This window comes from Bos indicus x Bos taurus, chromosome 10, assembly GCF_003369695.1.
Source record: "Bos indicus x Bos taurus breed Angus x Brahman F1 hybrid chromosome 10, Bos_hybrid_MaternalHap_v2.0, whole genome shotgun sequence".
In the NCBI taxonomy this organism is placed as follows: domain Eukaryota; kingdom Metazoa; phylum Chordata; class Mammalia; order Artiodactyla; family Bovidae; genus Bos; species Bos indicus x Bos taurus.
Genome location: NC_040085.1, coordinates 85,282,534 through 85,303,813, shown reverse-complemented (window position 1 = coordinate 85,303,813; position 21,280 = coordinate 85,282,534). Strand labels below are relative to the sequence as shown.

The 21,280-nt window shown below is 40.5% G+C and overlaps 1 protein-coding gene and 1 long non-coding RNA gene across 3 annotated transcripts; one reads left to right on the top strand and one right to left on the bottom strand.

Annotated features, from left to right (window-relative positions):
- Positions 1–479: 479 nt before the first annotated feature.
- On the bottom strand, positions 480–7,975 carry LOC113899182. Its single transcript, XR_003512855.1, has 3 exons — positions 7,379–7,975; positions 6,282–6,692; positions 480–2,264 (listed from the first exon to the last, which is right to left on the bottom strand). It is a non-coding gene; the product is annotated as an uncharacterized LOC113899182 (long non-coding RNA).
- Positions 2,542–20,734, top strand: DIO2 (iodothyronine deiodinase 2). Of its 2 annotated transcripts, XM_027552574.1 has the most exons (3): positions 2,542–5,958; positions 6,245–6,519; positions 14,635–20,734. In XM_027552574.1, the coding sequence occupies exons 2-3, from the start codon at positions 6,298–6,300 to the stop codon at positions 15,220–15,222; spliced, it is 810 nt and encodes a 269-aa protein (XP_027408375.1). In that variant the 5' UTR covers positions 2,542–5,958; positions 6,245–6,297; the 3' UTR covers positions 15,223–20,734. The 2 variants fall into 2 exon arrangements, with proteins under 2 accessions (XP_027408375.1, XP_027408376.1); XM_027552575.1 differs by lacking the exon at positions 2,542–5,958 and having other exon boundaries at positions 6,260–6,519; positions 14,635–15,210.
- Positions 20,735–21,280: the final 546 nt, after the last annotated feature.

Here is a 21,280-nt window from a genome sequence, read left to right as displayed (position 1 = left end):
TGTTATATATTAACTTATTCTTAACTATTATCTTAATAGCACCAGAGGCTTAAAAGGGTTTTGAGAGATTATCTCATTGGCCTCCCTCTCTACCTCGAGAAGAGGTCCACTGATAATAGTTTCATAACCTCCCTTGGGGACGTATCTTATTGTACAATCAATCTCATTGCAGGTATTTTATCCCCATATCAAACATGGATTTTTCATGCTACAGTTAATTCTATTAGCTTCACCACTTTCACTGAGCTTGAAATAGAATATCTATCTTATTTTCTCTGTGCATTTGTACCTACTGAATCTTGAGAGAGGAGGTGTGGCATCCTTTGCTCTCAGTGGGAACAAGCTACAGTATTACCTCTGGAATGGCATGAAGCAGCATGTGTCTTAATATTTTTTGCCAAGCTCTGTGTTCATGTACTCAGCATATGAATGAGGTGATGTATATGTGATTATTTTTTAAAAGAGCTACTATAAAACCATTTATAGAGAATGACTTATTTTATTTTAAAACCTAATTATCATCTGGTGGTTTCCTATGAGCTGTAGAATGAAACAAAGGAGAAGAAAAGTTGTTCCAAAAATGATGACTGCTTCTGACTGTTTCGTTGTTTCTTTTGGTCTATTGCTTTGGGTCAAGGATTTGGGGAGAATGAAGACACTGAATCAAATTTTGGGAAAAGATGAGTTCAATTTGTTCCTTCTGAGGGCTTTTTGTCCCGAAGGAGTTCGCTGCATGTAACTTCACAGAGTGTTCTTCTTCTCATCTATTCCACTAACCCTCCATCCAACCCTGGTGTCTCCAGAGGTTAATAAACGAGTCTCAAAATTCACACTCAGAGAGTCTCAGAGCACCTAAAGAGGTCTGAGCACCAGGGGTGCAGACTGGCCATCGGTTTGGGTCTAGACCAGGTCAACGGCCAAGGAAAGCCGTCGTCTCCTCACAGCTGTGGCCTCTGTGAATTGAGTCGCTGGCATCCGTCTAGTTTCTGGTCGTCTGTCTTCCTGCATCACCGCAACAGGCATTAATGGGCTCTCTTGTGGCAGCCTCCGTGGGCAATTCATTGAGTCTTCTCCTTTCTACATTCCTTTCTCCTCTCCACCAGCATCATCTTCCTTCTCTCCATTTCTGCTTTCCCCTCCTCCTGTGTTTTCCCTTTTCCTTTCCTTCTTGGTTTTGCCAGTAGGTGGCCTGGAAGAAAAAAAAGAGCAGCAGCTGTTCCTGAGGGGAGAATGTCTTAACACCTCAGACAGTGCCCTCTGCCAGGGTTTGCCAAGGGACCTAAGACACGGCTGGGCTGCTGGGATAGACCGCTCACCCTCCCACAGTGTCTGCCCCTTCTTGGCCCCAGCATTCAGTTGCTTGGTTCAAGTGCGTCAGAATTGACTCTGGGGTGTCTGTTTATCCACTGAGCTTCCCCTTTCATCACAAGGCAGGGAACACAACTGTTTGTAGAATGGATGGGCCCACAGGGAATTCTGACTGATTCAGTCACTGTGGTATAAACCCTTCATTATAACTCCCTCTCAGCACAACCAGGAGTCACCAGGGATGGAAAGTTGTGGTGGCTGGGTTTCCCAGGTGGCTTAGCAGTTAAAAAAAAAATCCACCTGCCAATGCAGGAGACACAGGTTTGATCCCTGGGTCAGGAAGATCCCCTGGAGGAGGAAAAGGCACCTTACTCCAGTATTCTTGCCTGGGAAATCTAGATCTTATAGACAGAGGACCCTGGCAGGCTGCAATCCATGGCGTCTCAAAGAGTCGTACATGACTTAGCAACTAAATAACAACAATGTTTGTGATTTCCTTCTCTGAAATGCACTCTTGGCAGGTGGGTGTATGTATGGCGATCATATTCCCAGACCAAAATCAGTGCAACCTGTCCTGACCAGACATTGTTGGATTTATAATATATTGATGAGACAAGTTTTTTTTTTTTATGAAAGTAAAATTTACTCTCCATTTAAAATTTACTTCAGCAAATCACTTGAGTTAGAAGGAATAAAATTTTATGAAGCTGAGACTGCTTGAAAATCCACAGCATGAATTCCATAGATTCTTGAATGCCCTTTGGCGTCTTCAGACAACAAAGAGTAGTGGTAGCTTCCATCCTTGAAATCTCTGGGTTTACTTTTAGGTTATCCAACTTCATTCTCTTAATTTCAACTTAAGAGTCAAAAAGTAGACCAAAGGAAGCCTTATAACTCAGATGCTTGCTTTTCCAACCAGAGGGAGCCAATGAATGGTAGTACATGCTGCTCTCAAGCTATCAAAAGGGGAAAAAAAAAAAACAATTTTATAGTGATTCTCTTATTAAAAAGCCTAAATCACTTTTCTCTAGCTACCTCTCTTTTGGAATTTAAAACCTGTATACAACATTGTATGGGGAAATTCAACCAGCATACCACATATTGCCTTGTATTGTATGCTCAGTCGCTCAGTCGTGTGGCTCTCTGTGACCCCGTGGACTGTAGCCTGGCAGGCTCCTCTGTTTATGGAATTTTCCAGGCAAGAATACTGGAGTGGGTTGCCATTTCCTTCTCCAGGGGATTTTCCTGACCCAAGATCAAATCCACACCTCCTGCCTTGGCAGGTGGATTCCTTACCACTGAACCGCTAAGGCTAAGAATACTTATGTGATCAAGAAGATATCCAAGCTTTTCGAATGGAACCAAGAGCTTGAGTTGGGCAATATTAAGCAGATATGGAATCCCAGATATCCTTTGTAATTCAGAAGGTAAAATTACCTAGTACAACCACTTTGGGCAAGGGTTTTCATTTTCAGAGTAATGACCAGGATCAATAAAATAGTCACACAGGAAAAGAATTGAGGTTTAGAGTTGGGGGAAATACCCGATACCAGCTGGGGCTCTACAACCTTGATGATCTACTTTCTCTCATTTACACATTGGGACAAATCATCCTCTGTCACTTTATGGGTTGTTTTTGTCGCTTAAAGGATATAAAATTACTTGAAGATCAAAGTGCTAAATATTAATAACTAGAATAAGCCATTAGGAATCATGATAAAAAGAGAAATAGCTTTGGAGAAATATAATTTCTAGATTAGACAGACCATCTAAAAAGAACAGTGCTTGGTTTTGTGATTTATTCATTCATTCATTTAGAGAAAGTGATAGAAAAAATCTGAGAAATGTCATGATCAGATTGACTCTCTGCCAATTTGTTCTTCTAATTTTTTAAGGAAAAAACCCTCTCAAACACTTCTGATTTTATAGGAAAGAGCATAAATAAAGAATGTAAAAAAGAAAAAAAAAATCTGATTTTCACCATTTGTAGTCTGCATGTGCCTTGAACTTTGCATTTTAAAAGAAGGCATTTTTTTTTTTCTGATTTTCTACCAAACCTCCTCCTTGTCTTGCCATTTCCAAACATACAACTCGCATTGAAAGCAAATGACAAGTGCAGGAGAATTGGCTCGTAGCTACCAAGATATCTCTACATTAAAGTAGCACTGGTTTAATTCACATAGAGCAAAAGGAACGTCTGAGAAGGGGTGAACTTTTCAGGCTTGGGCACTGTGTGGCAGTGTGTGTTCCCGAGTCCACACCTTCAGTCACTGTTAGCTGGCACTTCGGGCACCATAGTTTTCCCATCTACACCAGTTAAAACACCATGTTGTCACCTCCCTTTCTTTGTCCCTTCTTTTCTTCCATAGTGCGTCGAGAAAACTGAGGGAATGGAGTGAATGTATATTATGTATACAAATAATATCCTTTGCTAACACTGTATGCTAGTCATAGGAAAAATATTTTTCTATGTGACTTCTGTTCATTTTTCTAAGCTTTGATGTCTTCTCTAAAAATTTAGTCCATGTGACGCAAATCCAAAACTTGCCATGGGCTAAAGTGATGATAAAAATGAAGGAATCAGGTTTTTAGGACAATAGGGAGTGGTGAGGGTTGTGCCAATGGGGAGGACCACCCCCAAGTCCACGAGGTTGTACAAAGTTTTGGAGCACCCCAGTGAGCGTCAGCATATTGTATGTGGATGGTGCCCCCTAGTGTGGAGCAATGTATGCCCAGCCCATCTGTCCATTCAAGACTCCTTCCTTGAACTTACTGTGTGCCAGGCATGGTTCCAACTGCTAGGAGATACCAATGACCAAAACAGACAGAAAACTCTGGTCTCTCAGAACCTACAGGCACTCTCATTCAATTATTTTCTTAAAGCCAAAAAGCACTATGCCAACCAGATAAAGTGCATATGCATGCTGAATTTGGCCCACGGGTCCACTAATTAATGACCCCTGCCCTAGGCTTTTAAATGAGTTCCGTAATCTTGCAGATTTTACCAACAGGGACAAAACAGAGAAATGGACCTCGTATTTGCACCCACTGCTTAACTCATGCGTAAGGAGAGCTCCTTGAACATGGAGAAGTCAGAAAATTAATTTTCAACTACCATTCTATATCCCCACCCCAATGTCTGTACTTGCCATTCCTTTTTCCAAGAAAATATAATTCCTAGAGGTGATCTGTTAGGTAAGTGAGGAAAGAAAATTAGAATGAGATGGAGGTCATGGCATTCTGCCAAAGCATTGTCTGACTAAGTACCTGTCTGTTCAGAAAGCAATGGGCAAAGCAAGCACTGAGTGTGGTCAGTGTGACTTGAGACAATTCAAAGTCTGCTCTTAACAACCTACAAATTTTATTAAAATTTTTTCAAGCAAAAAGGAAGATTCCCCAAAGTATCATGTTTCTTAGGGGCTATGCTAACAGAAACAGGGCAATTTCAGAATTTAAAGAGCTCTCTTATAAAGAATGTATTTCTTACTCTGATGGCATCTTAATGCCATTAGATAAAAGTTTTATTTAATCTGCATCTAGGCAAAATGGAATGGAAAGGAAGTCTGGTCACCTAGCTACTTTCATGGGTGGAAGATTTTCTTGTTTATTTCTTTCTTTTTTTTTTTTTGCATTGGAAACTTCAGTAAAACTGAAAAGAAAATTTGCACTAATTTTCTACAAGAAGCTTTAAAGAAGTGCTGTGATGGTATTCAAAGAGTTTAAAAGTTTTCCACCTCACAGTTTGGATTTTCTTAAATAAGATCATGACTCAAAAATATTTAAAGAACCTAGGTCACAAATCTGACGGGAGATAGTTGTAGGATGTAGACATAAAGACAGAAGGTAAGCATTCACATCTTCCAAGAAAGAGAACAGAGATCATGTCTGATCACTCTTCCTCTTTTCTACCTGCCTTCCAGGAACCTTTCTTTCCCAAACTCCTTATAAATAAACAAGAACAATAATAATAATCAGAGGAGAGTTTCCCCACCAACCCACATGCTATATTAAATAACTTTTCCCAAAGTTTGGGAGCATTTCCTGAAAACCCTCAAAGGTATTAATTTTTTCCTCTCTCTTTAAATCACAAAGCAAAATTCCACTGTCCCTCTGCCACCCCCCCTCTTCTAAAAAAAAAAAAAAAAAACTTGTCGAGTTTTGCTTTTCTATTCACTGCAGTCCTGGCCAAAGTAAAGCCCTCTTTCTCAATGACGTCAAGATCTTTACCAAGATTAGGCTTTCATTTCTCTATTGCAGCAATTAGCCAGGGAATGTATAAAAGGCTTCAGGGAGACTCACTGGGCTGCAGAGAGAGGCACTTTGCACCACAGACAGAGCAGGAAGGAGAAGCCAGAGGCAGTCAGGGAAAGAGGAGTCAGACGCTCCTGGGGAAAGGAGAGAGTGAGACAGGCTGGAGAAGAACAGAAAGTGTGTGTAAACGGAGTAAAGAGGGGAAAAAACTACCCTACAAGCACATTTTCAAAACTCTGGCAATTCTAGAAAGAAACGGGCTACATTTCTGAACACAGAGACAATGAAAAGCTACAGAAAATTTTGCAATCTCTGCCACAGTCTCATAGGTGCTTAGAAATGAAAGTAGAACTGCCTGTCTTTAACCGACTCTGAGAGGGGTAACTGGATTAGGGACGGGTACGCCAGTTTTTTTGTTTTTGTTTTTGTTTTAACATCTTAAATCCTGAAAAAAAAAAAAAAAAAGCAGCAGCTCCGAATTGAATGAATTGATGGGCACACTCCAACTGCTGGGCTGGAGAGACTGGAACTTGGTCTTGCCATTTCTGCTTTGAAAAAGGAGACAACTTGGGCTTCTTTTTTAATTTAGTTTTTCTCCTTCTCTCCCCCTATCCCCCACCCCCGACCTCCCCCTTCACCTCCCCCCACCTCTCTCCATCACTACCCCCACCCCCTTTTAAATAAGAGGGTGAAGGGGAACCAGAGCGCACAAGGGAACTGACCCGGGAGGCAGAGAAGATGGGCATCCTCAGCGTAGACTTGCTGATCACACTGCAGATTCTGCCAGTTTTTTTCTCCAACTGCCTCTTCCTGGCGCTCTATGACTCGGTCATTCTCCTCAAGCACGTGGTGCTGCTGCTGAGCCGCTCCAAGTCCACTCGCGGGCAGTGGAGGCGCATGCTGACCTCAGAAGGAATGCGCTGCATCTGGAAAAGCTTCCTCCTCGACGCCTACAAACAGGTGAGCTGCGCTCCAGGGGCTTCTCCGCAGGGCTGTCGGGGGCGGGAGGCGGAGATGCTGGAGGGGACCGGATGCCTGCAGGAGCTGAGGGGTGAGCGCTCTGGAGCCCTGTCTGGAGGCCGTAAGGTGATGCTCGGGTGTTTACTCTCTACACCTGTCCCATGATGACGCACCTGAGATTTGGGGATGACAGGTATTACTGAGTCCCAGTGACTCTATGTGACTTCAGAAGGAGCCTTTCTAAGAAGAGTCAGGAGTGGCTTGCTGTGACTTGGGAGCAGAGGGTATTCGTGTCTGTAGAATAATGTTGGGAAACGTCAGAAAGGTGTCCGGGGAGGGCAGACCCTGCCTTTATTCTGCTCTCATCATGAACTGGCGGTTTTGATGTTTTGCTTGATGAGAGGCTGCATGAGACTTTAGGAAAGACTGTTTAATGGGTGGGCACTAAAAAGCAGGGGGGAAGAAAGTCAACACCACACAGGACTCTCAGAGAGCTAAAAAGATTTAAGGAAATAACAGAGTGGGTGTGATTCAGCTGGTCGTGGCTTCATTGCTGGTAGAAATAAGAACTAATGGGAGCAAGTCTGTGTGCCCCGTCAACTCGTGCCTTGATCTGGATTTCAGCCTTTTGAAGCAGTTATCCGGCACCGAGTCTGGAGTTACTCGGTATCTGTTTGAAAAGGAAAGGTCTGAGAACAAGCTGTCAACGATCCAGACTTTGTTTGAGAAACCACATTTGCTTTGTTTCTCAAAACTTATGCAGGTTGCCTTTAGACCGAGCAGATAAGTCTAGGGTTCACGACAGTCTCAAAGCTGTTATAACTTGTGCCTAGAACCCTGAAGCAGTGGCTTCACTTACCTGCTGAAGCCATGTCCCCGGGGCTGCACTCTCAAACCCAGAAAGGTTTTGTTTCGAAGTGAAGAATGCTGCTTCGAGGTGGTGGGGCATCCTTGGGTCAGATCTTAAGGGGCAGAGAGGAAAGGGCACCGGGTCCTTTGTCAGTTTGCTCCCTCCCCTACGCCCGTGTGACTCCTGAAGGTCCCTGAGCTTAGGAAGAATTGACTCATCCCATAAAAGCTACTGTCAAAGCAGACATCCTTGATTTCCCTCAACAGTATTGAGGCACCTTGCCCGAGATGCTGGGGAAGGGGGTTTAAGAGAAAGGTGGGAGCTAGTGAGTGATGTATTATAGGCAGGCAGAGCCTCAGAAACAGCTGGAAAACTAGAATAAGAGGAAGAAGAGAACGAGTCCTCTATAAATAAACACTAGAAAAATAAATCTAGAGAATGAACTTATGGTAACCAGGGGGGAATGGTTGGGGGGAAAGATAGATTGAGAGTTTGGGATTCACATGTTCACACTGCTCTATATAAAACAGATCCTCAAAAAGGACCTATAATATAGAACAGGGAACTCTGCTCAATACTCTGTAATAAGCTAAGTGGGAGAATAATTGGAAAAAGAATAGGTATGTCTATATGTATAACTGAATCACTTTGCTGTATACCTGAAACTAGCAGAACATTGTTAACTATACTCCAATATAAAATAAACATTAAAAAATATCTATGCACCAGCAAAGGATAAGAAATCATTTCTAGTAACAAGGAATCCAGAGTGGGATCCTTCCACTGAAAATTAAACAAATGTTTAAGAAGAAAATATTCCTGGTGAACTAGGGAAGTTTTAGTATGATACTTGTCTTTGTTATTGGCACTAACCTGCAGAAGGTTTGTATTCGTTGTCCTGAAGATCGGAAAATAGTTAAGAGCTCTTGTTAGTAAGTGAAATTTTCTTTATAATAATATTAAGTGCTACTCAAAGTTCTAACACCAAAAACTCATTTTATATTATGTACATGGGCTGAATGGGTGATGTGGGAAGGAGATATTGAGACGATTGCTTCATTTGCATGCATGTATATACTGAATGTTTATGTTTCATTTTGAGGGGTAGAGAATTTAGAGGAGAGTGGGGCTTACACAAGTATGTTAGGTGTATTATGACTTAGGAAGTTCTTTCACCTGTATCTGTTTTTCCTAGGTGTTAGGAGATATCATAGCAATGTCAGTTATTTGATCTCTATTAAACTCTTCCTGTTTTGAAAGTCATTGACTTTTGCCATACAGGAAAAACCACTGCTTTGGAGAATTTTACCTGTATTCATAGATACCCTCCACAAAATATGGAGGGGGTAATGGTACCCACCCATGTTAAGTGAGGCTGTTTCTCCTATCAAGCAGCTTACTGAAGTAAAAAGAGAAAAGGAAACACATGCCTCTTTAATAACCTTGATCACTTATTTATTTTTTCACCAATGTATAGGGTTTCATTGTGTTGCAATGTTTTGTTGTCCCTCCTCCAAGGGACTGAGAAGCTTGAGTGACCTGTTTTCTTCTTTGCACATGGTTTGTGTGTTCTTCTTCTGTACTCTTTCTGTCTACTGATTAGTGACCAAATTCATGACTGATGTCATGCTGTTCGTTTTTCATGACTTATGTAAATGCTGCCATGAGAAGAAGCAACCCAAGAACTCATATATCCAGAGATAAGACTGGACTGGGTGTGTGATGACTGGAAACATGGTAAACGCAGCTTGTGCTGAATTTAGGTCTTCTTCCATCTCCAAGTGTAGAAAGGGTGGTGGTGGCGATTCGGGGTCACTCAGAACCTCGAAAACGGGTTGAATCACTTCCCTGAATGCTGCTGTCATCTGTGCCACTGCCGTTGGGTGTAGCCATGTCTAGAGACTCACTGGAGGAGTCTCTGTTTGGTGTCGCCCTGTTTCACAATCCTGACTTGAGGCCGCCACCCCCAGAAGCAGCGTGTTCCGGGATGTCGAGTGTGCACATACCATCCAAGGAGGCAGGCCGTTTCTAACTCTCCTGGTTGTCGAATGGCAGATACTTGAGAACCTATTTAGAGAAAGTGTGGTAAAAATGTTATCCCTGTGTTTGGCTTCTGCAGGAGGCAACAAAGAAATGAAAAAAACCCAAAAAACTTGGGACAAAATAAAACAGAAAACCCTTCTTCGTTAAAATGTTGCATGGGACTTAAAATGAACTTTCTAGGGAAGCCTGTAAAGATAATTTGGGTTTGATTAGAGGGAGTCCCAAGCATGATTTTGATGAAAAAAGGAAGTCTAATGGATTTTGTTGAGAGATTGAGGTGTATAATAGATGTTTGTTATTTAAGTTTTCCCTAGTCAGTGTCACTGCGTCTAACACTGCATCTTTGTACTGGTACTCAAAGACTCAAAAATACAACCAGTAAGCAGACTGCTCTGTCTGGGAGGCTGGCTCCTACCTAAATGAAGTGTAAAATAAACACACAGTATAGATGCTGACAAGCACTTTAGCTCCTACATGGGCAATACTGCTGTGGCACAGAAAACATATTCATTTGAACATATAATTTTGGTTTTGAAAGGGTCTCTTTAACATTCTCCTCCTCCTCTTCACTCCCCTCAGCCTTTTGACACTCGTTTCTATAATGGAAAATGGCTCTTCTAAGAAAGAAACACTCCCCAAAGAACACAAGGCAGGCTCCCGCCAGAGTTTGTTCATCACTTGGATAAAACACTGGGAAATGATAGAGCTTCGAGCTGTGTTTTCAAGTTACAAATCAAAAAGAGAATGGCCAAACAGGGAATTGAACTCAGAGGAAAGAGTAGGTAGCTGATCCTCTGATTTGTTTGGCTGATTTGAATATAAATGGTTAAAATGCTGCTTAATAATTGTTTGGCCACGTCTGTAAGGACATTGATGTAGCCTGGTCGTTGTGTCAAAGAATTTGAAATTTCCAGGGCTTTGGAGAGCAAGAAGGAGGTGTAAAAAGAATTCTGCCACATACCTACCCCGATTTTTATCATTTGCTTTGCTTTCTATCATGAGATTAGGTGATATTTTGTCCAGAGGCCTTTCTCAGGCTGTGGAAAAGGAAGAAAAACAAGGTTAGTAGTATATGCTCTATTTCCAGCTTCTCCTTGATGAATGGTTCTTTCTTTTTTTTTTCCCTTGCCCTGCATTTCACAGTCCACATGCTAAAGCAGCATTATCCTTTTCCTCATGCACTGAAAACTGTCCGCAAAAGGGATCCTATCATCAAGGGAATCAAATATACACCATATTGTTCATATTTATAAATATGGCTATGACAACATTTGAGCTTGGCCCAGAGATGTCTTCTGTTATAAAAATGCAAACCCTTTATTTCCCTCCCTTGTTGGTGTTGTGTTGATGTTGATTTTAAAAAACAGAAGAAAGGACAGATGTAATAGAGCAGATGAGAGAGGTAAAAGTCAGTGATGACGATATTACATTTTACGTATGTCCTTTCTGATCCTTGCAAAATAAAGGGACCCTTTGGGAACATCGGAACTTCAAGACCAATTAGTGGAAATGATGCTTCTTGTGTTTGGGCATTAAATACTGGGCAGGGTTCTCTTTAGAGCGGCTAATGCTGGCAGGGAAAGAGGTACCGACCTAATTACTCTTCCGCAAGAGTAAAAAATGCCTTTTGAATGCCTCTTTGGCAAATATGTCTCATTAAGGACAAAAACCAAACACAAACCCTCTAAGAAGGAGAAATGAAGATGATAGGTAACTTGTGGCCAGGAGACTTTCTGTGCCACTGTGGGAAATTCAAACAGGGCTTGGGAGTACCAGGGGATAACTGGTTTTTGTCAAGCTTCTTTCCTGCAGCCTAAATGTTACTATGGACCAACTTTATTTTCTTCATCGTTTTGGCTTTCTGTCAAGGAATGCTTTGCTCCTTGGGAAAGACTCTTCCATCGTGGAAGACAGCGATGATTCTCCCATTCTACCTCAGCAAGGTGTGAAGCAGAGTAAACTAAGAAATTCACCCTTTGAAACTTTGGTCATAATACAAACTTAATTTTCTTGATGACCAAATAGGAAGGTGAGAAATGAACAATAATATCCTTCTAAAAGATGTTTTTTTTTCAGTTTAAAGCAGACTTTCATTTTATAAAAAGCTTTTCCCTTTATTGTTGCTAAATTATCCCATATCAGCAGTTTTTAGCAAAAAATACATAAATTGAATGATTAGAATATGACATTTATAAAAGCAGACTACTGATCTACTCATGTCTGGACCTTCAAATCATGGGTGTGTGTTTTTCCCTCCTATTTGTAGTAATAGAATTGTGCATACCTATGCATTTTATCTTACCTAATCACCCTCATGAACAAAAGTATAATTTTTTTTATGGCATTCTAATCTGCAGTCAAGTCCTATGGCTCCTTTACAAAATAAAGAGGATTGGCTACTCTCATTTTATGCACTGAACAGCAGAGATGATCAAGAACAGAACAACAGGACTGGGTGTGGACTGTGGCGGTGCTCTACAGGGGCTTCCAGGGGCTTCACCCTTTGAAGTCATCTGCCTTGGTGAGGTCTTCCATCACTCCAATGTGCTGATGTTCACTGTAGGTCAAGGTTATTATTAATGTAAAATGCTTTGCTGATCTCCAGCTAAGATGATAACAGCTACCATCCATTCAAAACTTTATTCAACCAAAAATTCCAAGCATACATATCCATTGTTCTCCAGCTTAACAAAATGCCAACCTCTGCCCACTCCCCCACCAAACACACACACTAAAGAACATGATACATTTGGTAGCTTATCCTAATATTTTAAAGTAGAGGTGTTGTGCTTGTTCTAAGTTTTCTAAGTTGAACTAACATGTTTGTATTTTGAGAAAATTATGTGGCTGAACTATACATTGTCACTAAAGAAGGAGAAGGTGCTTTAACATTCCAAGAAAACTAATTACAGGTAACAAGAGAGTCACCTACGACTGAAGGCAGATTAGATTACTCAGTTGAAGAATCAGGCATAATGCAAGGATCAACAGTTCGGCTTGGGCGAGAGTCAGGGGCATCAGAGGCCCATGTCACAAGGCCAACACAACTGGTCCATTCTTAGAAATGACTGCAAAATGCAGGTGGGTGTTTTCAGCCTACCAGGAACCTACAAGTCTGCAGGCCAGAGATGATTCTTCTCCTGCGTATGGCTTCCTCAGACTGGTCTGAATGCATTCAGATCTTCGTATCACAGCATGTTGAAAAACACAGCACGACAATAGTGTTAGAAGCAGCCATCCTAGAATCATTATTGGTTTTTTTAAATGGGGAAGATATAATGAGAAGGTGATGGTAATGCTACCTTTTATCTAAATCTACAAAGAAGTACAAAAATAACCCATAGATTAAAAAGCTTATAATACCTTTAGGATGTATATCTTTGCATTTTAAGTACATTTTAAAATTTCAAGAGATGAATGTAGCTCATATAAAACAGTCCAGCTCAAAGTGGTTTACTAGGTTTCTTCACCTAGTTCCACTTACAAATTAACCAAGAAAATTAATATAAAGAAAATAACTTTTTTCCTGACAGTGATTGAAAACAAATGTACTTATTTAAATCACAACACCACCTTCCTTTTCTAAGAAAGAAGATTATTGTTTTAACATTTATTTTAGAAAGCTTATAGTCCTTGTTTTAAACCTGCCCTGCTAGGATTTTTCACAAGGGAGATAAAGGATTTCTTGACTACTTCTTCTGCAGTTAAAACAAGTTATGTATTAACATGAGGTAGAAGCTTCTCCATGAAACCCCTTGAGTGTTTTATATCGGTTTAAATTGTTGAGTTTTTAACAATTCGCTTGTAAGTGACTTCAATTAACATCAATGTTACATGCGGTGGTATTTATATGAGGGGGAAAATGAATCCAGTTGGAAGTGTTTTGTAATATTAAGGACAGTGTATAAAAATCACTTATACTGCTGTAAGTTGTCCCCAATGTTATTGGCTTTGATTAAACCATTCTAGGGGAAGATCCAATTCTGTTAATTCAAACTGAAGTAATTGGCTCTTTTATATTGCCTGCTTTTTATTATCAATTTACAGATTCAAAGGCCAGCAAACTTTCTTTCAGTCTGTGTTCAGCGATTTAAACCACATGCAAAGGGAGCACCTAGAACAGTTTCGCGCTACACCTCTTCTGCCTGAGCATTCTAAATCCAGTGGGATTTGTTAATAAAATGTGTGGAAGGAAAGTAAATGGCTTGTGACTTCTGAGATAAAAAGGTGAAACAAACTAAGACACACATGAAATATGAGAAATTAAAAGTCCGATTCTACAAAAGATAAAAGTATATGTTTCCATTCATTTGTTTGTTTAATGGAAATGGCGAGGTTCTAGTCAAAAGAACCCTAAAGTATGCAGTAGCTATAGAAACCTCCAGAAAGGATGTCATACCAAAGAAAGCTCGAATCACTTCTAAGAATAATTATATTACAACATAGAATTACTCATAAAAATGGTATTCAGTTTCACATGTTTGCATGGCATCTATAATGGCAACTTACACTCCCACAATGATTTATAGTGTACAGAGCTCTTTTCCCTGTGTCATCCTTCCATAAACATATGAGGAAGATGGACATTATAAATGACCATTTTACAGATGGGATAGTTGCAGCTCTTGAGAGATTAAGTGGGAGTAGCTCTTCTTATAAATGGCAGACCCCAGGTTTTTGCATTCTGGGTAGAAATAGAGTCCATAGGCATTCTTGTCCATTGGTTCAGATTAAATGACTTTTAGGCAAGACTATAAAGGACTTTCCTGAGTACTTTAGAATTCAGAAGTGGGAATTCAGAAAGAGGTGCCATGTCCCACAACTCTGATCATTTATTTTAAAGTAGACCATTCACTTTTCACTTCTAAAATGAAACCCATTAATCATTTGTTATATATTGTGAGCTAAGCACTGACACAGAGTAAGCACAGTAAAGAACATTAGCCTCAACTTAATTATGAAGACAGTTAACTGCAGTACCTTCAGTGATGAGAAGAATTGCCTTTAGTGACTAGACAGAATGAAAAAGACTTTTATTCTCTTTGGGGCCATTCATTACCTTACCTGCCATGATGGGTCTTTACTCAAGTCAATATGTGTTTACCATATCCTCCAAAGGAAATGCCGCATTTTATTAAAGCCAATCGTTTCTGTACAGAGTGAACTGAAGTGAGTGCGTGCTTCATGTGGTCTTGCCTCTCTCTTTCGTTTTCCATCACCAGGTGAAACTGGGTGAAGATGCCCCCAATTCCAGCGTGGTGCATGTCTCCAGTCCGGAAGGAGGTGACACCAGTGGAAATGGTGCCCAGGAGAAAACAGTGGATGGAACTGAATGCCACCTTCTGGACTTTGCCAGCCCTGAGCGCCCACTGGTGGTCAACTTCGGCTCGGCCACTTGACCTCCTTTCACTAACCAGCTGCCAGCCTTCAGCAAACTGGTGGAAGAGTTCTCATCCGTGGCTGACTTCCTGTTGGTCTACATTGATGAGGCTCATCCTTCAGATGGTTGGGCAGTGCCTGGGGATTCTTCTTTGTTTTTCGAGGTGAAGAAGCACCGGAACCAGGAAGACCGATGCGCAGCAGCCCACCAGCTCCTGGAGCGTTTCTCCTTGCCGCCCCAGTGCCGAGTTGTGGCTGACCGCATGGACAATAATGCCAACGTTGCTTATGGGGTAGCCTTTGAACGTGTGTGCATCGTGCAGAGACAGAAAATTGCTTATCTGGGAGGAAAGGGCCCCTTCTTTTACAACCTGCAAGAAGTCCGGCGTTGGCTGGAGAAGAATTTCAGCAAGAGATGAAAGCTAGATTAGCTGGTTAAAAGTATGATTGTAACAGAGCTTTTTTTTTTTTTTTTAATTTATGTAAAGACAAGGAAACTAAGAATTCAATCCACTATTTCAACTGAGTCCCATTTTCTCACTGAAAGACGGGAATTTACGTGTCAGAAGAACATAAACCTCTAACATCTGGATACTACTTTGACCACTTAAATGGCTTTTGGCTAAATAGTAGCCCTATCTCTTCTCTTCCTGGTGAAAAGCCCAGAATGAAAAGATCCCAAGATGGAAAAGAAGAAAACTTGTTTCAGCATGTGTTCATTTCTGCCCTCATAAAAGAAGTGATACAGCTGATGCCTGCCCTGGGACCTGAAGAAAAGACTACGGGAATGACTGCTATGTTAGGGAAGCCACCATCCTTGTTAGTGTAAAGGGTATTACCTGGGCTTTATTCAGTATGGATAGAGCCCAGCTGGATATTTGCCAAATCTTTACTGAGAATGAGTCTTCAAGTCCAGGCCATGTGGTTAGGACCTTATTGTTTAACATGTTAGAGAAGTTTCTGACCTTCTAGTTTCTAGCCATGTACTGCTCTGTGCCAGTCTGGATGTCCCAGAACTAGCAGGTATATTTGCAGATATCAAGAATGATACCTACTGGAGGGTTAGAATGGTCATCTGATATCTGATGGTTACTTTCTACACAGGTGGAGAAAGTACTAGAAGCAAATCAAACCGACAAGCTAGGAAAATGAGGCAGAAAGATTAGGAGGTTTCATAGAGCTTCACCTTGAAACTGTAGAGAGTGGTACTAATTTGTCAGTCACAGAAACACGGAAACATACGCAAAGCTAGAAAAAGAAGCTCCACTAAGATAGCATAGAGAATATACATATGAGATCTATGTATTTGTCATATATTCCTGGATTGAAGAGAAAGGGGGATTGAGAGGGAAAAAATGCATTTTAATATTTGTATTACTTTTTGAAACATGTTTGTGGTGTTTACGTGTTCAGCAGGTGATTATACCTCGTGATGCTGATGAAAGGTAACACCAGTGGGCCCAGTGGGGCCAGGGTCTCCCTCTGCATCCCTACAGTTGTACTGTGGTCCCATTGCTTCTTGGTCTGGGCCTCTATGGCAGTGTTCTCTGAATGATGAGCTCAGCAATATAGAGCCAAATAGAGGACAAGAAAGTGTGAGACAATTCCCATCAGCGATTTTGGAGGTTTGCTACTGATGAAATCCTCAGGATCATGGAGTTTGGTAGGATGGAATTCCCATTCATATTTAATTTGGACTTGGGTTTTCCTTTGTTCCTCTTAGATGAGGTAGAGTCATCTAAGACTTCTGTAGTACATTTTTATAATGCTATTTAAATATATATTCCATATTTCTCTTTAAAATGAAGATATAGTTCTACTTATAAGTAATATAAGTATTAACTAATGTCCTAACTTCCAAAAAAGATCAACCAATTTTGTATATTAAATTTTTATTGTAAATTTGAGGATGTTATCAGATCATAGTATATGGTTATATTTATATGTACAATCAAAGGTTCCTATGGCCATTCCATTAATAATTGAATCATAAAAGTAATATAAAAGATATCTAAAATCGAAAATATCTTCCTGAACTAACTGCCTGAAATCAGAAAAAAAATGGGAACTGAGTGTGCAAGAACCAAAAACCATTTTATTTTTTAAATGGAGCAACATAATAGTCATATCACTGTATCGTTTATTGTTTAGATATTAAAGCTCCATTTTAAAAACTGATTATTTTTCACTGCAACATTTAACCTTCTTACTGTTCTAAATTCTACAAAATGTACCAACAAAGAAACAAATTTTGAAAATGTGACATTAATGAATTTCTGGAAAATCACATTGAGAATAGAGTATTTCTGAGTCCTTAGTTGTTAAACCCCTTGATTTATTGGCATAGCCCCTTGATTTTTACCTTCAAAATAGTGTCGTGATTTGTGTGGTATCCTAGGGAAGAAAAAGAAAAGTTGGTGGCAGCACACTCACGCTGTTGTCTGTAAACCTCCCCTTTGTTCTACACGTACAATAAGGGAACAGGATGTTGGCGAAGCTGGTGGGGGGATGAGACGTGGCTAAGGCAGGCAGTGCCAGTTGTCTGGGGGAAAGGGTGATGAGAAAACTACCCTGCTGTGATACATTTTTAAAGAAAGAGAAGGTTGTGTGCATGCAGTTCTTCTCCCTGAGGATAGGCTGGTGGAGACGGGAAGCAGTGGGAAGTAAACACACAAAGGTATAGACTGAGTATCAGGGACAAAGACATGTTCAGTGGAACACAGGAGAGTTACCGGAAGAAAGGCTGTTGAGGGCCAATGGAGAAAGTGAATTGACAAAGCTCAGGAATCCTACAGTATGTAAAATGGCTTGGTGTTATCAGAGTTAGGAGAAGCCTATAACTACATAACTTATTTATCTCAACATGAACTTTTGTGATTTCCTGTGGTGTATCTTATAAGGAACTTAATAAGAACTCATTATTTGAGATAGAGGAGAATCAGTGTTTAGCTGGTATGCTCACAGAAATTCTTAGATTGTCAATATCCTGAAACTGACAGGTATTGTCAATACCCTGAAATCAATACCCCACCTATCTTATCTTTTATAAAGTATGTTCCTTTGAAGGATTTTTGTTCCTGTTCTCACAAGGCAAAATTTATAAATTTATATATATATATATGGTATAAGATATAAGTTTATATATACATATATAAACTTCTATATATATATATATGATGTCTTTTTTTAGAACCTAAATATTTCCCTCCCACCCAACCCCATAGGCTATGTTTACATGGAGCTATCAGTTTAGCCTTTTAAACTGAATTAGCTTGTCTATTATAGAAATAGTTTCCAAGCAATTTTGGGTGTTATTTATAGCATCTGGATTTACTCCAACATGTACTGTTTGAAAGACTTATGTCTTGGAACTATTCAAAACTTACTTTATTGCTTAGAGAAAATAATAGTGAAATCAATAATGACTTTCTTGAATGGGCATACATGAAATGCTTGCACAATAGGATAAGTGTTTCACAGAGATTGGGCTTCCCTGATGACTCAGATGGTAAAGAATCTGTCTCCAGTGCAAGTAGACCCAGGTTCAATCCCTGGGTCGGGAAGATCCCCTGGAGAAGGAAATGGCAACCCACTCCAGTATTCTTGCCTGGAGAACTCCATGAACAGAGGAGCCTGGTGGGCCACAGTTCATGGGATTACACAGAGTCTGACACGGCTGAGCAATGAACACTTTCACTTTCATACAGATATTAAAGTGTACCTGACCTCCTTAGAAGCAGGTTAGTGCTGTACTTGCTATGTATAGCTAAAGTTATGATCATTTAACTCATATGACTTTTCATATTCATATTTTTGATCTCTGGTCTTTTGTCTTCACCTTGTTTGTAGAATGTACCCCTGATTTTTAGTAATATCAACTTTGAAATGGTCTATTGATTTAGTTAAGTGGTGGCTCAGATGATAAAGAATCTGCCCACAATGCAGGAGACCTGGATTCGATCCCTGGGTCAGGAAGATCCCCTGGAGAAGGGAATAGCAACCCACTCCAGTATTCATGGCTGGAGAATCCCATGGACAGAGGAGCCTGGTGGGCTACAGTCCATGGGGTCACAGAAAGTCAGACACAACTGAGTGACTAACACTTTCACTTTCCTACCATTAACCAGGAAATGCCAATTCTGTGATCAAGAAGAGCAGAAAGGCCTGCTCTCTTTCATTTTGTCTGAGTGTATTTCACATTTTGGGCTCTTGAATAAAACTTATGAAATATGGGGAGATCATACATGGATGCTGCCTTGCTGCATAAAATACCATAGACGCAGGTTAAAGACAATGTCTGTGCCTTTGGGGAAATTCCCAGCTGGATATAGGATATCAGTTGCCCTCAGCATGCCCTATGGGCTGTGTCCACAGCAAGCAGAATGCATTAATGTACATGCAGGACTTCCCATTCTGTGGATGATAAGAGGATAAACATGGACATTTATTCTACCTAATTTCTGACTTACAGTTGGAAGATAAACTTAATTACAATCAGATGGCCATTGCAAAGGGGAAAAAATAGACACTAACTTCTGTCCCATTGAAGAATTAATAAAACCTTTGCCAGCATTTAAAGCTTTTCAGAACATAACTCAGTGCTATTCTCTGAGCAGTGGAGATTAACAGTGAGATTCTTAATTTCTCAGTGAGGTTTTAATTTTAAAATTTAAAAATTAATTTTTTTAAAGAAAAACAAGAGTTTTTCTTTAAAAAATGATATTGCCAAAAATCAGAACTAAAATATTTTTAGTTATATTCCAACCTCCTCTCTTCTTCCTCCTTTACCTTAAAAATAGAAGCTAAGCCCAGCCTTCCTATATAAGTCCAGACGGGGTGTAAGTACCAACCTCGGCTTGGTGATCCACCCTCTCTTGGTAGCCTCCTGTATGAAAGAAGGGGACCAGGACCTGGGCGATTCAGGAAGTTGCAAACTGGGAAGAACTAGGCCCTGGGGGCTTGGTCTATTGATCTGGGAAGACCTGGAAAGAAACTTCTCACTTTTGGAGGAGGACTGATGAGTGCCGTTAGAGTGGCTTTAGCAAAATATTGGGCCACTTCCTAAATGCCTTGCCTTCTGGATAGCTCCAGAAGCAAGGTCTCAGACTTAAGATCCAGTGCCGTTCCAAGGTGAGTCAATCAGTTGGCAAATACGTAGTGATCTCTGAACAATACTGCTCATGCAAGTTGGGGCTCTATGCCAACTTGGACAGCCGCACTGGAGCTCCATGGAGTTTATTATTTTTTTTTAATTTGCTGCAGAGACTTCGACGACCCAGGAGATGGTTAATGAAGTCACTATTTTGGCTCAAAACTCCCATTCCCTGCCCCTCCCCCCAAAGCAAATAGGTAAACACATAAATGAAAGAAACCCACAGAATAGAGTGGGAAAGAAAGAAAATCCTCTCAAGGCTTCTCCAGTCCATGTCACTGGTCGGTGCGGTTTTTATGGGTGTTAAGATTGGAAGATGTCATGACATAAGAATCCAGTACTTTATAACCAAAGCAATTAAAAGATATTGGGTAGGGAATGTTGGCCAGTTTTGTTTAAATTTGCATCACATCGTCACCAGACTCCATCTCTCGCCCAGATAATCGGGCACCCGGACGGGGAGATTAGAATGTGCAGAAGTTACTAGTGTGCAAATGATAACTGCTAACGAAAGAGTCCTTGACTCAGTTAGTGGTTGGATGTAGTCACACTCGTTTGCCTCTGCCCATCCTCGCCTCCCTAGCAAGGAGAATATTCGGGGCATGATGCTATGAGTACTGGGTAAATGTGGTGAGAATGTGTGTGTGTGTATCTCTGCTTCTCAACTGCAGAAACAGAAATGCTTTGGAGATTATCAGTAGAAAGAGTGTTATTATATTGGTGCTGAGTGGTATGTGTGCTTTTAAATTTGTTCTTTATTTTAATAAACTTTGAATAAAAGAATAAAGTTACTCTCTGGTTCTACTTGTTTATTTTTAACTTACTCTCTAGACCTTGCCCCTGGCAGGAATACATTCATGGTTGACAAGGGAAAGAGAATCCATCATTCTAATATTTATTCCTTGGTATTTGTGAGCAAAATCGCCAGCAACGCCAGGTTATTTTAATCTCATGCTGTGTGCCAGAGTCTTCAAGGAAATCAAGACAAGTTAAAAGAAAATCTTCAGATACTTTCCATATTCATGAACAAGTTGCACTCAGAATTCATGGAAAGGGGCCTGTTAAAGGGACTGTGGAGCAAACTGTTACTTTGTTATATTTACACCCCAGGTTTTCTAAGTGCAAAAAATAAACTTTCCAAGAAGTCGGTTTAAGCAATACATATAACACACAGCACGTATGCCTGTATGTGTGTGTGTATATATATGCATATATATGTAGTTGTGTATATATTAATATGTATGTCAGTTCAGTTCAGTCACTCAGTCGTGTCCGACTCTTTGCGACCCCATAAATCGCAGCGCACCAGGCCTCCCTGTCCATCACCAACTCCCGGA